The sequence below is a fragment of the Onychomys torridus genome, chromosome 5 (genome assembly GCF_903995425.1).
Source record: "Onychomys torridus chromosome 5, mOncTor1.1, whole genome shotgun sequence".
NCBI classification, from domain to species: Eukaryota; Metazoa; Chordata; class Mammalia; order Rodentia; family Cricetidae; genus Onychomys; species Onychomys torridus.
The window spans coordinates 127,435,005-127,454,116 of NC_050447.1; the positions used below are offsets into that span (position 1 = coordinate 127,435,005).

General features: G+C 45.7%; 2 protein-coding genes across 8 annotated transcripts in view; one reads left to right on the forward strand and one right to left on the reverse strand.

Moving 5' to 3' along the window:
* Simc1 (SUMO interacting motifs containing 1) overlaps positions 1-3,756 on the forward strand; it is a 36,071-nt gene extending 32,315 nt beyond the window's left edge. For all 3 annotated transcript variants that reach the window (XM_036186727.1, XM_036186728.1, XM_036186729.1), the window contains one exon: positions 2,868-3,756. In XM_036186727.1, the coding sequence (XP_036042620.1) occupies positions 2,868-3,118 (251 nt within the window). In that variant the 3' untranslated portion in view covers positions 3,119-3,756. The remainder of the gene's footprint in view (positions 1-2,867) is intronic.
* Kiaa1191 (KIAA1191 ortholog) lies at positions 3,700-18,826 on the reverse strand. Of its 5 annotated transcripts, XM_036186732.1 has the most exons (10): positions 18,655-18,718; positions 17,988-18,094; positions 17,668-17,753; positions 17,248-17,304; positions 15,140-15,318; positions 12,538-12,664; positions 10,211-10,335; positions 5,446-5,552; positions 5,167-5,306; positions 3,700-5,082 (listed from the first exon to the last, which is right to left on the reverse strand). In XM_036186732.1, exons 3-10 carry the CDS (start codon positions 17,693-17,695, stop codon positions 4,877-4,879), a joined length of 969 nt encoding a protein of 322 aa, XP_036042625.1. In that variant the 5' UTR covers positions 17,696-17,753; positions 17,988-18,094; positions 18,655-18,718; the 3' UTR covers positions 3,700-4,876. The 5 variants fall into 5 exon arrangements, with proteins under 5 accessions (XP_036042625.1, XP_036042627.1, XP_036042626.1 ...); XM_036186734.1 differs by lacking the exon at positions 17,248-17,304; XM_036186733.1 differs by lacking the exon at positions 17,988-18,094 and having other exon boundaries at positions 18,655-18,673.
* Positions 18,827-19,112: the final 286 nt, after the last annotated feature.

A 19,112-nucleotide genomic window follows, 5' to 3' on the forward strand; every position in this document is an offset into this window, starting at 1 on the left:
CTAGCATGTCTTGCTTCCTGGGCAGCTGGCTGGCATCTTCCCTGACTTTGCCCTCCTTCTTCCCATCCTTCTCAGTTTGACTTTCCTGCCTAACTTCCTGCCCAGCTCCCAGCCTGTCAACTTTTTATTAACCAATGAGAGTAGTGTAGAAAGGGTTGTCCACATCAGGTGATACACACCTTTAATCCCACACTTAGGAGGCAGAGGCAGGTGGATCTCTGAATTAGAGGCTAGCCTGGTCTACAGAGTGAGTTCTAGGACAGTTAGGGCCACACAGTGAAACCCTCTCAAAAAACCAATAATAATAACAAAATCAAAATTTTAAAGCATTGTTCCTTGATTACAAGTACAGGGAGCATAGCTGGAATCGCTATGAGGAGAAACGTTCTTATGGTGATACAGTGGTCCTCCTAGTTATAAGGTTCTGTAGATAAGCAAAAAACATCCTATCATGAGAACCCTGGCTTCTCTAGCACCTTTGTTCACAGACTAGCAATATTACAAACAGCTGTTAGTAAAGTACAAATATAGAGCATATCTGCAACAAGATGGACATACATCTTTAAAATGGATGGGATTGTAGCTCAGGATTAGAGCGTTTGCCTTGAATGTGTGAGTCCCTGGGTTCAATCCCCAGTGCTGCAGACAGGGAAACCTTAAAGTCTATGAAATAGTGCTGTTCAGAGTTGCTGGGAGAGTTAGACTGGGTAGCATGCAGGCTGCACATGCTGGCAAGGATCATGGCTGAATAACTTCATCAACTAAGAATGATTTCATTAGGGATTATTGAGGACCTTGGTAAAGCTGAAGAAATGACAAATTAATAAATCAGAAAGACTAGGACTATAGCTCAGTTGGTTGATTACTTTCCAAGCATTCGTGAAGTCCTGGGTTCAGTCCCAACACAGCATAAACTAGCATTCAGTTGGAGAATTCTAGGAGAATCAGAAATTCAAGGTCACCCTTGGCTACTTAGCAAGTTAAGGCCAGCCTGCAATACAGACCTTGTCACTAAGAAAGTTTGTAAACACAGTACTAAGTACATAGGTTTTTTTTGTTTTGTTTTGTTTTTTCTTTTTTAAGATTGGACTTTGTATTTCAGAATGGTCTGAGACCTACTATGTATCCCAGGTTCTCCTACCTCAAGCTCCCCGGGTGCTAGGTTTACAGGAGTACACCACCACGACTGACAAAAAATAGTAACATCACAGGGAAGAAATGGGCATTTCCCCTGGACATGTTGGATGTTGAACACAGCCTCACATGCTGTTCTTCCCATAGCCTGGCTGTCCTAGTCAGGGTTTCTGTTGCTGAGATAGAACTCCATGACCAATAGCAGCTTGGGGAGGAGAGGGCTGATTTCACTTATGCCTCCTATTGAAGTCCGTCATCCAGGGGAACCGAGAAACAGGAACTGAAGCAGAGGCCATGGAGGAGTGCTGCTGCTGCTGCTGTTGACTGACATGCTTCCCCTACCTTACCCAGCCTCCCACCCCACCAGAGTTTCTCTGTGTAACAGCCCTTGCTGTCCTGGAACTTTGCATTGTAGACCAGACTGGCCTCTAATTTAGAGATCCACCTGCAAGTGCTGGGATTGAAGGTGTGTGACACCATGCCTGGGCTTCACCTTGCTTTCTTACAACACCCAGGAACCTGCCCAGTGCTGGCATCACAAACATCTTTGATCTTGGGAAATACATGCTGAATTATTGATTATGGTATTTCTAGATTATCCTCACATACTAATGAAGAAATTTTACTTGCCCATGCTTATGTTGAGGTTGACTTTAACTCTGTGATGTCACATAGAAGTAAAGAGACCTCATGGCCTGCTCAGCCCTGGAAACAAGAATGCTGTGCAGGACGTTCTTTAAATACTAGCACTAAATTAAAGTCTGTCTCTAGCCCAAGCTGGCCCTGAACTCATGGCCATCCTCCTGCCTTGGCCTCCTAAATCCTGGATTATAGGGTGAGCTACACATAAGCTTCTAGGTTCACTTCTTCTCTACAATGTTGGTGATCTGTAACTTAGAATTGATTTAGTAAATTTCCTTACCAGTATCTAAATTTCAGCCTGCCTGTCTGACTGGCTGGGGGCATACAAGTCTTTTCTGTTTCATAATCTTACATCTAAAACTTCAGGGGTCTGGGGTTTTGGTGCTAGAGAGTGAACCCAAGCCTCCTGCATGCTAGACAAGCACCTTCTACCTAACTGTACCCCAGTCCTTATAACTAGATATCAAAGGGTGCAGTTTCAGGCCACAGTACACAGCTGCATTTTTTAGCACCCTCAGTGAAAGGCACACACTAAGTAGTAAAAACAAGAAAAAATGAAATCACATGAATTTTTCCCTAAGTGGTTATTATAGTTTTATTTAGTACAGTTATTACTGTTTAAGTCAAATGAAAGAATCTAGAATATTTTTAATATGTAAAGTTTCTGGGAGAGGTTGCTCAGCATGTAAGACCATTTACTGTTCTTCCAGAGAACTGCAGTTCAGTTCACAGCACCTCCATCAGGCAGCTAACAATGGTCTGTAACTCCACTGAATCTGATGTCCTTCTGGCCTCTGGGCACCTGCACACACATGGCACACACACAATAATTATCTTTTAGGGTTTTGGTTTTGATTTTTTGGAGACAGGGTCTGTTTAGTCATGACTGCTTTGCCCAGCATCATTTTTCTTGACAATCAGTGTTGAGGCAAGAACACAACTCTTCAGGAAATGGAGTTCCCACAGTAACTCACATGACCTTTTGACTTGCCTCCTAGTAGTCAGGAGCCAGGCCTTACTTATAAAATTGGACTTTAACTTTTAAATCCCCAGGAACAAAAGGCACATGTTTGACCCCTTCCCTCTTGCAGAGCACCTACGGAGTTCAGTGATTGATCGGAAAGATTTGATCATCAAAAGAATCAAGCCCAAGCCCCAGCAAGGAGATGACATCACGGTGGTGGACGTGGAGAAGCAGATTGAGGCCTTCCGCAGCCGCCTGATCCACATACTGGGAGAACCTCTAGTCCCCCAGCTCCAAGACAAAGTGCATTTGTTGAAGCTGCTGCTCTTCTATGCTGCCGACTTGAACCCTGACACAGAGCCTGCCCCACAGCACTGAGGCAGCCAGACTTCTAAGCACTGAGTACCAAGAATACCTCCTGACTGTCGCCAGCTACTTAGAAGCTCTGTACAAACAGTAGTTAGGAATATCATAGGACCAAACCTGTCTTATTTATCTGTAGGCTCTAATCACTTTGAAACTCTTCAGTATATCTTTTTTTATAATCCTTATCCTAGCCTATTCAAATGTGGCTTAAATATACAATGTGTATATATTTTTTATTAAATTATTTATCTATGCTTTGGAAACAGGCAATACGATATGCACTATATGTCCAACATTTCCACTCAAGATGTGAAAGACCCCTTCTGCTGAACAATCTCCATCAGTGTTACAGTCAAGGTACTGACTGCCTGTTTCTGGAAAGACAGTTTTTCCTGAATAGAGCACATTCTATATTAGATTTTCATATTGCCTATGAATATGACTGTGGCCAGTTAATTAAAGCTAAGTAACAAAACAGGCAAAGAAACAGAGCCTGTTAATGAAACACGTGATGTCAGAAAGATACAAAAGGCACTAAGTTTACAATGCTCTGGCTCTACTATGGGGCAGGCAGAATGGACAAGAGACCCAGGTTTGAGAAAGTAGTAAAGATTTTTATTGTCAGTACAAGATAACACAAATAAATTAATTTTTACAACAATCTTAGACTCCAGAGCTTCTCTGTGAGGTTAGCACATTATGTAAAAGGACTAATATCTAAAATGATCTAGCAAGCGAGTGTGACAGTGTGCAAGCCCAACAGACCTGTGAACAATAAGAATCCTTTCCTCAGTAAGATGTGTTACTGAACATAGGCTAATTTGGTGGAAAATGCTCTCAAGGTTATCACAATAAGGTGACAACAAGTTCAGATGATCCTGAAGACTATAATCCAATTGTACCTATCTTTAACAAAAGTTTGAGCTGGGTGTGGTGGTATACGCCTTTAATCCTAGCACTGGGAGACAGGAGCAGGTAGATCTTCTCTTTGAGTCTACTGAGGGAGTTCCAGCCCAGCCAAGGCTGCATAGTAAAAGACCCTATCTCAAAAAACAACACACACAACTAGAAAAAAAAAAAAAGCTTAGGATTCAGGAACTAGGAGTGAAAATCAGTGGTAGAGCACTTGCCTAGCATGAGCAGGACCCAGTAATGGAAGGGGGAAAAAGGAATCATTTATCAGTGTGAAACCAGTAGACTCAAGTAGGAGCTCAATTAATTTCATGTTAAAGTGCAAAAGAGACCATGCAAGACTAGTGTTTATTCTGTGACACAGCAGATAGACAACCCTCCAACTGCAGGGGCCAGGACAAAGTGTACACTCAACTAATCAAGAAAAAGAACCTGTGGTTCAACTTAGAGAGCCAGGGTCCTGCCAAGTGTGGTCATAAGCTGTACCCAGCTCTCAGACAAGTCCAGGCCCACTCACAAGGCTAAAAAGCACGTCAGGAAGCCAAGGCTGTCCAAATGAGTTGGTGGGCACCTCTATCATGATTTGTAACTGCTCATGTTGATAGTTTTGGAAGCATACCTGCACTATTTACCTAAGAAAGCAAGGGTCAAATCTTCCTCTAGGATAAATAATTTTTTTTTTTTTAAAGTGAGGTTCCCCACTCAGCACCACTGACATTTTCCACCAACCTGAAAGCAGTGCAAAATGGTTTCTCTCACACAAGGACAATCTGCACAATGTCACTCCAGCCTCTAGTTACCTACATCACTCCTATGTCAGAGCCCAGGGAAAGTTGCAGACCCTGGACAGAAAGCATTCTAGAAGCCAGTGGGCGTGAGCACATTCAGGTCACGGGGTTTGAGATTATGGGTTCGAGGTGGTGGTTTCTTCCCTTCGACCACTGGGATATCCATCTTAGGCAGCTTGAATGTTGCTGGATCATCACCTACTCGTGTGGCTTGAGCACGCATTAGCTCCATAGGAGAGGGTTTGGGGGCACCTTTGTAAGCCTGGATGGCAAAACCTGCCAAGGAAAAGCAAATGATTATAGCCCCCAGCCCACACAGCAGCCAGGGCCTCGCTGCTCTTTCTGAAGGAGCTGCCTTACCAGAGTCAGACCTCTGCAGGGGCCTCGGTCCAAAGAGGCTCCACTTTTCTGCTGAGTTCTTGTCATTCCCACTCCCAGGATCCATGGTGTGAGGATTGGGGCCAGGTAAGGCTGTAGAGGAGCCAGAGGGGAACCAGCCTCTGGAACAGAGAAGTAAATAGATATTTCTGAATGGCCTCTTCCTGTGTCACAAGAAGTGTCTTCCACCAAAACAACAAGAAACCACAGGCTGTAGGCCAGCACCATCTCAGCACTGGCTTTCCTGAAGGAAAGACTCACCTGGACTTCTGCTTGGGGGAAGAGTGGGGGGTGCTGCTCGGGGTGGACTGGGCTGATGCAGAATGCTTCTCTTCTTTTGTTGTCTCTCCACTCTGCAGCTTTAGTTTCTGTTCAGATGGCAAGAAGAGACTTTTCAGAGGAGAGCAGACACAAAGCAGTGCAGTCTGGGTGGATGCACATCCTAACTTCAGTGACTGTTTCTTCTACACTGGATGGACACCATGTTCCTATGGAGCTGTGCTCTAGAGCACCTCACACTCCTATGCTATAAGCTATGCACTAGAACTTATGTGTCCAAAAAAGCCAAGTCGTTCAGGGGAAGAGGCACCAAGCTGCAAACCCCTTAGGTCTGGCCTTCAATTCTGCTCCTGACTTTCAGTACAACACCTGCCCTGCTCAGGCTTTCAAATTAAGACTTGGGCTTGCTGTCCTCTTTAGTGAATTGTTTCCTCTAAGAAACCTACCTCATTCTCCCTCCTATCCCATAACCAACAGCCTCCACAGCATTGTAAAAATACTGCCAGCAAACTGGCAGCCTAGCAGGGAGAGTCAGAGCTATAGGTCTAAGTTGAAGCTCCAGAGTAGCAGGTCTGTCCTCCATGAGGGCTATGCCTCTGCTGGACCTAAGCTGACTTTCAACACATCAATTTGTGTAAGCTGACAATCCGTTACACGATGAATGGCAAAAACTGAGCACCTCAAGAAGCATCTCTCTTGTCTAAGCTCAAATGGACACCAGTTCAACACTGACTTCTCACTTTTAAACTTAGCTTGCACATTCATCTGGAATACTCATTCCACATGCAGCCCATCCATGGTGCCCTGTATCTTTCCCACCCCCACATACACACACACACAGTACACCATCTCCTGGTGCTTTTTATGTTCTTCCTATGCCCAAAGGAACTTGCCATGGCTACTTGGTTTTTTGTTTGTTCATTTGTTTTGGTTTTTGGTTTTTCGAGACAGGGTTTCACTGTAGCTTTGGTGACTGTCCTGGACTAGCTCTGTAGACCAGGCTGGCCTCAAACTCATGGAGATCCACCTGCCTCTGCCTCTCGAGTGCTGGGATTACAGGCGTGCGCCACCACCGCCTGGCTGGTTTTGGTTTTTGTGAGACAGGATTTATCTGTGTAGCCCTGGCTGTCCTCAAACTCAGAGATCCACCTGCTTCTGACTCCTGAGTTCTGAGTTCTGGAATTAAAGGCATGTGCCACCACTGCCCAGCCTTTTCTTTCTTTAAAAAAAAAAAAAAAAACATATATATGTATATGTATATATACACACACATACATATTTATGTATATGTATATGGATTGTTTTGTTGTTTTAGATAGGGTTTCTCTTTATAACAGCCCAGGTTGTCCTGCAATTCACTCTGTAGACCAAGCTAGCCTCAAACTCACAGAGACTCACCTGCCTCTGCCTTTCGAGTGCTGGGATTAAAGGCATGCACCACCACTGCCCTGCTTTATTTTATTTTTTATGTGCATGAGTGTTTGCCTGCATGTGTGTATATGTACTGTGGGGGAAAGCGTGTGCACACAGGGTAGGAATGCATAAAGAGATCATCTTCCCATCGCTAATCAAAAGTGACTCACCTTGTTGGTTTGGGGTTTTGTTTGTTTGTTTTTTTGAGAAAGGTCTCACTATGTAAGCTCTGGCTGTCCTGGAACTCACTATGTAAACCAGGCTAGCCTTGATCTCACAGAAACCTGCCTGCCTTCCTCTGCCTCTGAGTGCTGGGAGTAAAGGCATGAATCACTATGTCTGTCACCACTGTAGGGTTTGTTTGTTTGTTTGTTTGTTTTTGTTTTTTAGATCATATCTCACTGGACTCTGGAGCTGACTGGATTAGGCTGGCTGGCAGCCAGCTCTATGAATACCTCTTTATTTACCTCCCTAGCACTGAGGCAGCCAGCATGGACTTTAAACATGGTTTCTAGGGACTGATCCTTATGCTTCTGTAACAAGCACCTTACTGACTGATTTCTCTCTCCAGTATCTCCTTTATTTACTGAACAATATAGTATCTACCACCAAGGATCAATGGTAAGATTATGTGAATGTGTAAGTCACAGAATACCATTCCATATGAAGTGGCCTCTCTAAAAGAACCATGTGAAGCCGGGTGATGGTGGTGCACGCCTGTAATCCCAGCACTCGGGAAGCAGAGGCAGGTGGATCTCCGTGAGTTCGAGGCCAGCCTGGTCTACAGAGATAGTCCAGGACAGGCTCCAAAGCTACAGAGAAACCCTGTCTCAAAAAAACAAAACAAAACAAAAAACCAAACAAACAAAAGAACCATGAGAACCACAGTGAGAAGGCTCAGTGAGTAAAGACACTTGCTGCCAAACTGACAATGACGTCTGATCCCTAGACCTACAAGGTGGAGGGAAAGAATCAACTTCTACAAGTTTTTTCTGATCTCCACATGTTCCATGGCATGAACTAACCACACACACACACACACACACACAATAAATAAATAAATGAAAAAAACATTTTTTAGGGTTGGGGATTTAGCTCAGTGGTAAAGCGCTTGCCTAGCAATGCAGGGCCCTGGGTTCGATCCTCAGCTCAAAAACAAAACAAAACATTTTTTAAGGAAGTCATTGAAACACAGCCAGGCATAGCAACATACCAGGAATCCCAGCACTTGAGAGGCTGAGACAGGAAAACCATGACTATGAGGCCCACCTTAACTACACAGAAAGATGCATCTCAAAAAAGGTAGAAGGGGCAGGAGAGATGGCTCAGCAGTTAAGAGCACTAGCTGCTCTTCCCGAGGACCCAAGTTTGGTTCCCAGCACCCACATGGCAGCTCACAACTGTCTGTAACTCCAGTTCCAGCTGATGCCCTTTTAGCCTCTGCAGATACCAGATTCAAAAGTGGTATACAGACACACATGTAGACAAACCAGCCATACACAGAAAAATCCATAAAACAAAAAACAAGGGGGTGAAGGGCTGGAGATGTATCTCAGTGGTACAACACTTGGCAGTGTGCATGAAGCTCTGGGTTCGATATCTGGTAGCAAAAAGAAAAAAATTGTTTGGTTTGGTTTTTGTGGTTTTTCAAGACAGGGTTTCAGTTTCTCTGTGTAACAGCCTTGGCTGTCCCAGAACTTGTGGAGCCCACAAAGGTTTTCTAGCTTTCTAGGTGACATCTGAGCTTGCTTTACAAAGCAGGACTACATCAGGGGATGGCTTGACCACATGCATGGTTACAAGGTATTTGGAAGGGTCTGCACTTGGCTGTGCTGGGGGAGGTCTTTTGCTTCACCCCTTGGCATTCCTTTAAAAGCCCCTTAGTAGAGACAGAAGGGGCCTGTGGGTTTTGACCCAGGCCCTTCCAAGGCTATCTTGTGTTTCTGTCTGTCTCTTTCCTCTATATTTCTATCCACATCTCTTTTTTTTTTAATTTTATTATATATACAGTGTTCTGCCTGCATGTATGCCTGCAGGCCAGAAGAGGGCACCAAATCTCATTACAGATGGTTGTGAGCCACCATGTGGTTGCTGGGAATTGAACTCAGGACCTTTGGAAGAGTAGTCAGTGCTCTTAACCACTGAGCCATCTCTCCAGCCCCCTATCCACATCTCTTATCCCTCACTCCTCAACCATCTCTCCAGCCCCCTATCCACATCTCTTATCCCTCACTCCTCAACAGTCCTTGGGGTAAATAAATGTGGGATCTGGTCCCCCACAGTAGACCATGCTGGCCTCAAAATCAGAGATCCACCTACCTCTGCCTCCTGAGTTCTAGGATTAAAGGTGTGTACCACTATGCCTGGCCACAAAAAAAAAAAAAAAAAAAAAAATTTAACCATCATTAAATAAACCCTCATCAAAATAATATCTGCACCCCCAAGACGGGGTTTTTCAATGTAGTCCTAGCTGGCCTGGAACTCAATACGCAGACCAGGCTGGCCTCAAACCCACACACTGCCTGCCTCTGCCTCTTAAATCCTGGGATTAAAGATGTGTGTCACCACATCTAGCTCCTAAATTTAATTTTTAAAAAGTTATGTATAAGCTGGGCATGATGGCACATACCTATAACCTCAATACTTGGGAGGCAGAGGCAAGAGGATCACAAGTTCAAGGCTAGCCTGAGTTTTTTGTTTGTGTGAAACATCTCACTATGTAGCCCTGGCTAGCCTGGAAACCCCCACACTCACATACACACTGTGATTAAAAGAATATGCTACTGGGCTGGAGAGATGGCTCAGCGGTTAAGAGCACTGGCTGCTCTTCCAATTCCCAGCAACCACATGGTGGCTCACAACCATCTGTAATGAGATCTGGTGCCCCCTTCTGGCCTTCAGGGATACATGCAGACAGGACACTGTATACATAATAAATAAATTTAAAAAAAAAAAAAGAATATGCTACTACACTAGCCTAGGTTTATATGTAAAGACCCTATCTCTAAGTAAACCAAATGATGTTATCCAGCTGAACTATTAACTCTTTGGAACTGTGGGATTCTCCTCTCACTCCGTCATAGCCAACCACTCTGGCATATAAAATAGTCCACAGTTCAGAGTTCCCATACATGTCACATATAAGCAAAACATGCCCTCAATTTACAGACTAGCAAGGAAAATATCTGCAGCTAAGACCTCCAGGCTTTAGGAGGACAGTCCTGGTCGCTTTGCCCATTATCTTCTTGTCACTTGTCTCAGCTGCCCAATAGCTAAGCTGTAAACTTCTAATCTGTAGCCGTATTTCAAGCCATGAACGGTTGTGGTTGCTTACATGAAGTGCTTCTGCCACTCGGAGGTACTTGGTCTCCTCAGTGGTGAGGCCCTTGTGAGGTGTGTAGCCAGCATCTCTCAGTCCTGCTTGTTGCTCAAAACGCTGGATGCTCTCCTGAGTCTGTTCTGAAAAGAAAGAACAGTCATGCTCAACTCCTAACCAGTCACAAACCAGCCGGGACAAAATTATCTGCTGTTCTTCCAAGAAGCAAGAGGCCACACTGACTAATGGAGAGTAAGGGTGCCCCAAACAAGCACTGACATAGTAATTCTGATCCTGACACAAAGGTTCCCTCGGAAGCCAGCCTTCCCTCACAGCACACTAAAAGCAAGCTGCCCTACAGGGATGTTGGATGCCTTACATCCTGTCACTTAGACTCCGTACGTAACACCTTCATATTCAGCAACAGCAAGCAAAGGCACCTGGCATCCAGAATTCCCAAATCACTAAGCTCCCTAAGAGACTTACCACTTGCACAGAAGCTTTGCCAAAAGGTCATGTTCCTGCCAGCTGGCACCAAGGTACCAGTCAGATTCACAGCACAACCACCTGCCTTGAACTAGCCCAGGCCTACAGACGCCATGTTTCTTATGTATGACCTGCATGTTGCTGTTCCTGGCCTAGCCAACGACATTCTTTCAGCTTGGTCTATTATTTCACAAGTCACTTACTGTGAAATGAACAAGAGATGATCTTTTTTCTTAAGCTATAAACCTTGAACACTACACCTGAGCACAGCAGCTATCAACAGTCCCCACACCAGGTGGACTTTGGGATCTAGACATACCATTCCCTTTTTTATGTTACAGGTGTGTTGCCTGCCTGTATATCTGTGCACGACATGCATGCCTGGTGCCCTCGGAAGCCACAACAGCTGTGCTTTCTAGTGCCAGAATAGTCAAGCTACAGAATACAACTAGCAGCTGCTACTTCAGACAGTGCAGTCACAGAGAAACAGAGTGGGTCTGGACTCTCCGAGACAACTTTTCAGAAGTACCCAAAACAAACTGATGCCCTCCTGGAGAAGAAAATAAAGAGATTTGACATAAAAAGAGCCAACCAAGGAGAACCTCTATGCACCTCAGCCCTGGGGCGGGTACTATTGCTGACATGCAGAGCCAAGTACTAAATAATTAACTTTCCACACCAACTAGAATGGCCCTTGAGAAGGAAGCAGCTTAGGTAACTTGTGATAAGAGTTTACAAAGAGAAGCTAGAGAGATGGCTCAGTGGTTAAAAGCACTTCCAGAGGACCCAAATTCAGATTTCAGCACCCACACTGGATGGCTCACAACAGTCTGTAACTCTAGCTCCAGGGAATATGATGCCTTCTGGCCTCCTCACCACCTCCAAACACTCTCAAGCACACATATAAAATTTTTAAGAAAAGTAAGTTTAAAATGGAAAAAAAAAAAAAAGAAAAAGAAAAAGAAAAAACAGCTCTCATCAAGCCTCATTAGGGCCATCAATAACACATTCTAAAAACTAAGGAAATTGAAGCACGGGGCTGGAGACATGGCTCAGAGGTTAAGAGCACCGACTGCTCTTCCAGAGGTCCTGAGTTCAATTCCCAGCACCCACATGGTGGCTCACAACCATCTGTAATGAGATCTGGTGCCCTCTTCTGGCCTGCAGTCATACATGCTGTATACATAATAAATAAACAAATCTTTCAAAAAGAAAGAAACTGAAGCACCAAACCTGGACTTCTTCCTGGCAGACCTACATGTACAAGGTCTTGGTCAGCACTATCAAAAATTTGTGAAAATATGTATAAATTATTTATAAATGCATATGTAAATTTTTTAAGTAGCTGGGTACAGTAGAGTATGACTAATACCAGCCCTCACAAACACTGAGGCAGAAGGACTGCTTTGAGTTTGAAGCCAATGAGTACACAGTAAGATCCTGTCTCAAAACCAAACAAACATGTGTAACAATGCAAGGCCAGAGGGCCGCCCTCCAGTATGCCACCTTCTCTAGCAACACACCTAGGCCAGAAATAACAGTGGATCCAAAGCTCCTGCTAATGAACTCTAACCTTAACATCAACCTGCCAGTTAGATCCCCGATTTCAGAAAGTGAGGTGCTGTATCTAGTATTAAGTGGCCACTGGTCACTAAAGGAAAACCAAACTATATCAAGCAACCACAGGGCTCTATCCAAGCCAATGGGTGCTTAACAGTCAGCACATCTTCCTCCTTGATGAGATTCAGAGCCAGTCGGATGTGGGCCCCACGAAAGCAGGTCTGAGCATCATCTGCAGCTGAGGCTCAAGCTCTCCCTCCCTCAATTTACTATGCTGAGAGTGAAGGGCAGGCGCTTACTTGTGATCAGGGAATTCATGATGACATGGGTAGCTTTAGCCTTCACCACAGGAGCCTTGTCTGAATTGTCAGTGGCTGTTGATGGAATCACAGCAAGGGAAGAGACACTGGCCACTCCTTCCTCTGTCTGTTCAAGAGAGGTATGGAAGCAGGTGAGCAGGGCAGGGGCACAAGAGTTCCGAGAATACGTAACCTCTAAGGGAAGACACAGCTGAAAAAGACAGTGGCAACCTCCACTGGCCCACAGTGACAACAGGAAAGGACCTTATGAGAAGAGCCTGGAATCATACAAGGAAAGGCCTAACTTTCCAGTCTGTCTGCCCCTAAGACTGCAGGGGCATCGAATCCCAGTGCTGGAGGCTGAAGCAGGGGGATTGGTGTGGGTTTAAGTCTAGTCTGGGCTACACAGTGAGTTCAAGGCAAGGATGGAATACCTACTAAAACCCTGTCTCCAAAACTGAGGAAAAATTAATGAGGGGCAGAGGAAAGAAAGGACACACAGGGGAACAGAAATAAAATGGAGACACCTCTTACAGAGCACTAACCATATGCCAAGTACTGAGCCTTAGTCAGCCTGAGCAGAACACTCCCTCAGGCTTGGCCATGTATCAGTGACCTGAGTACTGGCCAAATACATTTCAGGCTGCTTGGCAAGTCTAGGCTGTCAGAGGTGAGACACAAGGACTCCATCTCCAGGACCAAATAAACAGAGTATGGTGACATCCATCTGTAGCCCCAGCACCGTGGAGGCTAAAGACTGTCATGAGTTCAAGGCCAACTTGGACTACATAATGAGATCCTTTTCAAAAGAAAAAAGAATTTGTTTCTAGCCCAGCACGTATGAAACCCTGGGTTCTATCCCCAGCACCACAGAAAATAATATTTTTAAATAAAACGTGTGTTTCTGCCAGGTGGTGGTGGCGGCTCATGGCTGTAATCCCAGCACTGGGGAGGCAGAGCCAGGCGGATCTCTGTGAGTTCGAGGCCAGACTGGACTACCAAGTGAGTTCCAGAAAAGGGGCAAAGCTACAGAGAGAAACCCTGTCTCGGGGGGGGGGGGGGGGGGGACGACTTGTGTTTCTAACTTGTGTGCCACACCTTCTGGCTTCCCAGACTTTAGAACATTTTCTCTTCTACAAGCTACCTGATTCAGACTACAGCTGACAACCGACTAAGGAGCTCTCCACAGAGCAGGAGGAGATGGGTCTTGGAAAGAAGTCCCTGTTCTGCAAGTGTAACAAGGTAAACAGAAAGGACTCATCAGAAAGGAGAGCTCAGACAGCCCTCCGCTCCGCTCAGCCACACACTGACCAAGTCTTTAAGACTATTACTCCCACCGGGCAGTGGTGGCGCATGCCTGTAATCCCAGCACTTGGGAGGCAGAGCCAGGCGGATCTTTGTGAGTTTGAGGCCAGCCTGGACTACCAAGTGAGTTCCAGGAAAGGCGCAAAGCTACACAAAGAAACCCTGTTTCAGGGTTTGGGGATTTAGCTCAGTGGTAGAGCGCTTGCCTAGCAAGCACAAGGCCCTGGGTTCGATCCTCAGCTCTGAGAAAAAAAAAAAGAAAAAAGAAAAACCCTGACTCACAAAAAGAAAAAAAAAAAAGAGGCACTGCACTTGGGGGTTAAACTGTCCAAGTCAAGCCACTTGGGATCCATTCCAAATCTGCTTTAAGCAGACCCTCACTGCATGCTTCCTGCGGCCTCCAGCTAAAGCTGCAGGTAAAATGGCTTTCTCTGAGCTTCTAGGAGGCCTGGTTTACTCAGGCAGTAGGATGATCTTTCTTGTATTCCGGGGATGGAATCAGAGGTGAGGCACAGGCTTCAGCAGCACAGTGCACACAGTGACCTGTGGCTGACCTGCCCTGAGAGCAGACAGAGCTGTGCAGGAGCCTGAGGAGAGGTGCTGTGCTCCCTGCCAGCAAGGGAAAGGCACACAAGCACAAGCAAGAACACAGCAACTGTTCAAGAGACCTGTGCTATGCCAGTCACAAAACCAACTTGGTAAGGCTTTTTTGGACTCTATGCCAACCTTCAGCTTAATACTGCAACAGATTACAGGCTGAGCATCACGATCCAAAAACCTAAACTCTCAAAGTGACCAAAAATCTGAAGCCGTTTGCACACTGCCATGATACCACAAGAGGAAGTAAAACATGTCACAAACTTCATTTTGTACGTAAAAAAATGACTACATAAAAGAAATCAGGCTATGAGTAGGAAGTATGTATGCAATATAAATTAATTTCATATTTAGACTTGGGTCCTATTCCCTCAACTAGCTCATTATGCCTATGCAAATATTCTAATAATTCTATGGCTAGATAAAAGAGACGGCACAAAGAGGAAAGCAAGGTTCATCAGAACTCAGGCATTGACAGGTTTTCTGGAGTTTGGCTTTTTAGTTGGGGAAGTAGAGTCCAAAAGACTCTCATGCAAGTGACACCACTGCTCAAGTTTTAAATTTTTTAAAAACCACAAAAAATATTCAAAGAGAACAACTGCTGCCCGATTTTGTAGGGACAGAGAATCACTGAAGGCTTCTGAAGCAGGAGGAGAACAAAGGGGTAAGTTTACCAGAAGCCGTCAGCAGGGTAAGATACCTTGTCAAGATGCTGATACTTGCGCTCTGGAATCACTGGCTTCCAGGGGATGCTGCCCATGTCCGATGGAGGAGGAGTCATGGGCGCAGGGTCCTCTAGGGCATCATCATAGCTGAATGCCCGGCGGCACATCCCGATGGGCAGGGACATCTTGCCTAGAGGCCCACTGGGCGCAAGAGCTAAGAACAGAGACACCTGTCAATATGGGATATCAACTGCACGTACTAGTGGCTTTAAGTTAATCTACGGACAAGAAAGTTGTGAAACTCAGGGACAGTTTGTCTGCGACAACTAATCCACTCCAAGGAGGGTAACCAGGCTGGCTGCCTTCTTTCTCCACTACACCCAGCAACACTGTCCTCACCCTCCTTTCTCAGGTCTTGCTATGGAGTCCTGACGGGCTGGGACTCCCTGTGTAGTCTGCACATCTGGCCTCCAATTCTGCCAGTCGTCCTACCTCAGCTCTTTCCAAGTGCTGGGACTATAGGCACACACCACCACACCAGGCCCTGATCCACCTTTACAGACTAACGAGACTTTAGGCTCAACTGAAATTTACCTGTGCAAAGTCTCAACTTCAAAGCACAATTTCCAGTCCAAATGCAAACCTGTCTCATTTCAAAGCCTGGATACTAAACTCTCAGTCACACAGGACTAAGGAGACTATAAAGAGACTAAAGGTATCTTCTCTCATTTTTCCCCTCACTCCATAGCCTGTCACTGTCTCACTGGATGAGGCAACTAAACCCTAGTGGTGAACGGATTTGCCTCAGTTCATAAAGAAAATGGCTGGCTGAGGTCTGACCATACCTATGACAAGCCCTACAGCAGCAGTGGTCTGTGGTCTGGCACCACCTCTAGTTTCTAGTGTTCTGATGATTTAAACATTTCCATCAAAGACAATACGGACAGCCACTCTCTTCACTACTACCAGCTTGATCCTGCCATTCCTGTCCACAGGACTGACTGCCAGAACGTCCAGCTGTGACGCAGGCGTCATGCTTCAAGGGCACTCTCAGCTGTGCCAGAGCAGAGAGCAAGGTTCATTTTGTTTGGTTTACTGATCCAGAACCTTCCTCAAAATGACAGTTTCCTGTTACATCAACATATCCTTCAAGATACCAACCTGCCTGGCAGCCACTTAAACAGCAAAGGGACCCAGAGCTACCATGTGACTATTACTAATATTAAGAACTACTAACAAACCCAAGAGGTTACTGGTTGCCAAAGGCCAGGAAGAGAGGGCAATGAGGTGTAACTCCTAATGGGAACAAAGTCTTTCTGAGAGAATGAAAATGCTCTGTAAGTAGATTAATCTGATGAATGCACAACCTTATGAACACACCAACCATTAAATTACCCACTTTAGGTGGGTGAATTTACAGTATGTGCACTGTATCTCAACTAAAACAGACACACAAATAAAAATTACCAGGCACTAACATCCCTCCCTGTGTCTAATCCTCAGTAAACAAGCTTTCTTCCTTGTCTCAGATTGGGAAACTGGTACAGAACATGAGCAGTATCATACAGCTAGCAAATATGCAGTTGACACTGAAGCCAGGCCCCAAGCTTCCATGCTCCAAAGCACTAGCCCAATGAATGCACCGCCACAGCTCTGCATGGTTACAATGAGTTTACAGCAACGTGATATGAATAGATAGGAACGTAACGGGAGAGACAAAGATGTTAGGACACACAGAGGGAGCTTCCATGCCTGCCTAACTGGGGAGCAATTTCAAAACCATGTCTAAGACTTCTCCCAATGGATTCATAAAAACAATGACGTAAAGCCAGCTAACCTCTACTAGGAAAAATGTTCCTACAAAGAGATCAAAAACTTTTTGAGCCAGAAGTGGTGCACATGCATTTTTAATCCCAGCACTCAGAAGGCAGAGGCAGTAGCATCTCTGTGAGTTCCAGAGCAGCCAGGCCTAAATAGAGAGTTCCAAAACAGCAAGAACTACAAACTACAGAGAGAGAGAATGAAAAAATAAAAAATAAATAAAAATAAAAAACTGTTTAATCTTCACAATAGATGGGCAGGCAAGACCATCTACACTCCTGAGAATCAGGGACTCAACGATTCAGACTAATTTAAAAATCACCTTCCTTTCTGGTAACAGTCCAAGGAGAAATCAATGACTTCAGCAACCCAGAGAGCACTGTGCAACACAAACCAAGAACATACTAAATGTTGATGCAAACATTTTTACAACTAAGATAGATGTAACAATGACTGTACCTTTTGCCCAGCCCTCCATCCTAGGATTATTTAATCATGCTGATATACCCTACAAACACACTGTAATTCTTCTCCTTTGGCATAAATAATGTATTTGTCATACACTTAAGGGCAGTGGCTCTAAGTTTAGATCTGGGCATGACTGGGAGGGTAATGAGATAATCCTAAAATGATGACAATCTATTTCCCTAGTGGCAAAAAGGAACCATTAATATGTGATTTGGAGAAAATAAGTTTAGATCAGCAGTGCAAAACAGATTTAACCAAAAAGAACTCAGTTTACCAGGCACTTCTGGTTGTCTTGAAGCCATTGAAAGACTAGGATCCAGGCGCTTTCTTATACAGAATTCGGAGCCAAGCCCCTGCCACCTAATAAAAATAACAAAGGGCATTTTCTTATGCTGAACAGCAGAGGATCACTCCAGTGCTGTTCTGTTGACAGACACACATTGATTTATGGCTTGTTAACAAGGTTGAAACATACATATACTACAACCAATGTGTGACAAACACACCCCAAAAGGGTAAAGTTCAAGGTTCATATCCATTGGCTCATCTTAACACCTGAGAGGGTAAAGACAAGACACAGTGAAGACACCTTACCACAGTGAAATGACGTTGGACTATGCTGACAGACAGATGGTAATGAGGAGCATTGCCCAGCTGCTGCAAATTAGCAAAGCTTCCGAGGAAGAGTCCATCCAGAGGTTCTAACAACAATAAACAACCGGGATTGGTACAGCGCTCCCAAGGATACCAAATGATGCCCTGTACATGCCCCACTATCAGCCTCACAAGCCGTTTTAGCATTTCCGCTAGACAGAAATGGGCTATGAAACAGAGAAGGACAATTCACTACGACTAACGCCGGCTAACAGTAATCGCACCTTACAGAAAACGCGTCTTTAAAACCCTTGCGACGCACTGCACAGCAGGCATTACTGACCCAAATTTTTGTTCAAGTTCACAGGGGCCACTCACCGCAGCCCAGAGGGCATCCGCAAGACGCACACACGCCCTTCCCTCTCCCTCAGCGACCCCAAGCCCACGTCTCTCCTTCTGGGGGTACAAAACAAAGCCTCTGGGATGTATAACCTGCCCAGACCCTTCCACGGCCCCACCCCTAAAGGCCAAGCCCGTGGGTGCGCGGCGCGCGGGCAAGGAGGCTCGCTGGGGATCTCCGAGGGACTCGAGGCCCCCACCCGGCCTGAGGCCGCGGCGCCGGGAGGCTCAGACGGTTCCCCAGCGGCGCCAGGCCCTGATCTGTCACCTGCTCGCCCGCCGCCTGCGGCCCCGACTCCGGCACTAAAGAGGTTCCGAGGCTCCAGACGGCCCAAGAGGCTGCGGAGCTGAGCAGAAAACAGCCATCGTGAAAGCTCCCCGACCGAGGACTGCCGCCGGCCGGCAGCCGAACCACAACGCAGCCCGAGACCGCAGCACGTCACGCGAGACGTGACTCGGAGATTTGCAGGGCATGCTGGGAGTTGTAGTCCACGATCTGGGATTCCCCCACCATCACCACCTTCATCTGCCCTCTAGGTTGGACTCTAAAGGGAAATTCCACAGGGTTCCCGGAGGGAGGGTCACCTGTTACCAGCACTTTCTCTGCTCCTGTAATCCCAGCACTTGGGCTAAGACAGGGCCGTGGTGGGAGGTGGAGTGAGAGGAGAGGGAAAAGAATGAAGGTAGATGGAGATGGTTCAGCAGTTAAGGAGTTAAATCCTTCAC

Coding starts and splice junctions, on each gene's coding strand:
- Kiaa1191 (XM_036186732.1), bottom strand. CDS start 17,695: ATGGCTTCAAGACAACCAGAAGTGCCTG. Junction 17,305..17,667: donor AAGACAACCAGAAGTGCCTG/GTAAACTGAGTT, acceptor TGTGTTGCACAG/TGCTCTCTGGGTTGCTGAAG. Junction 15,319..17,247: donor GACTGTTACCAGAAAGGAAG/GTGATTTTTAAA, acceptor CTCTGTTCTTAG/CTCTTGCGCCCAGTGGGCCT.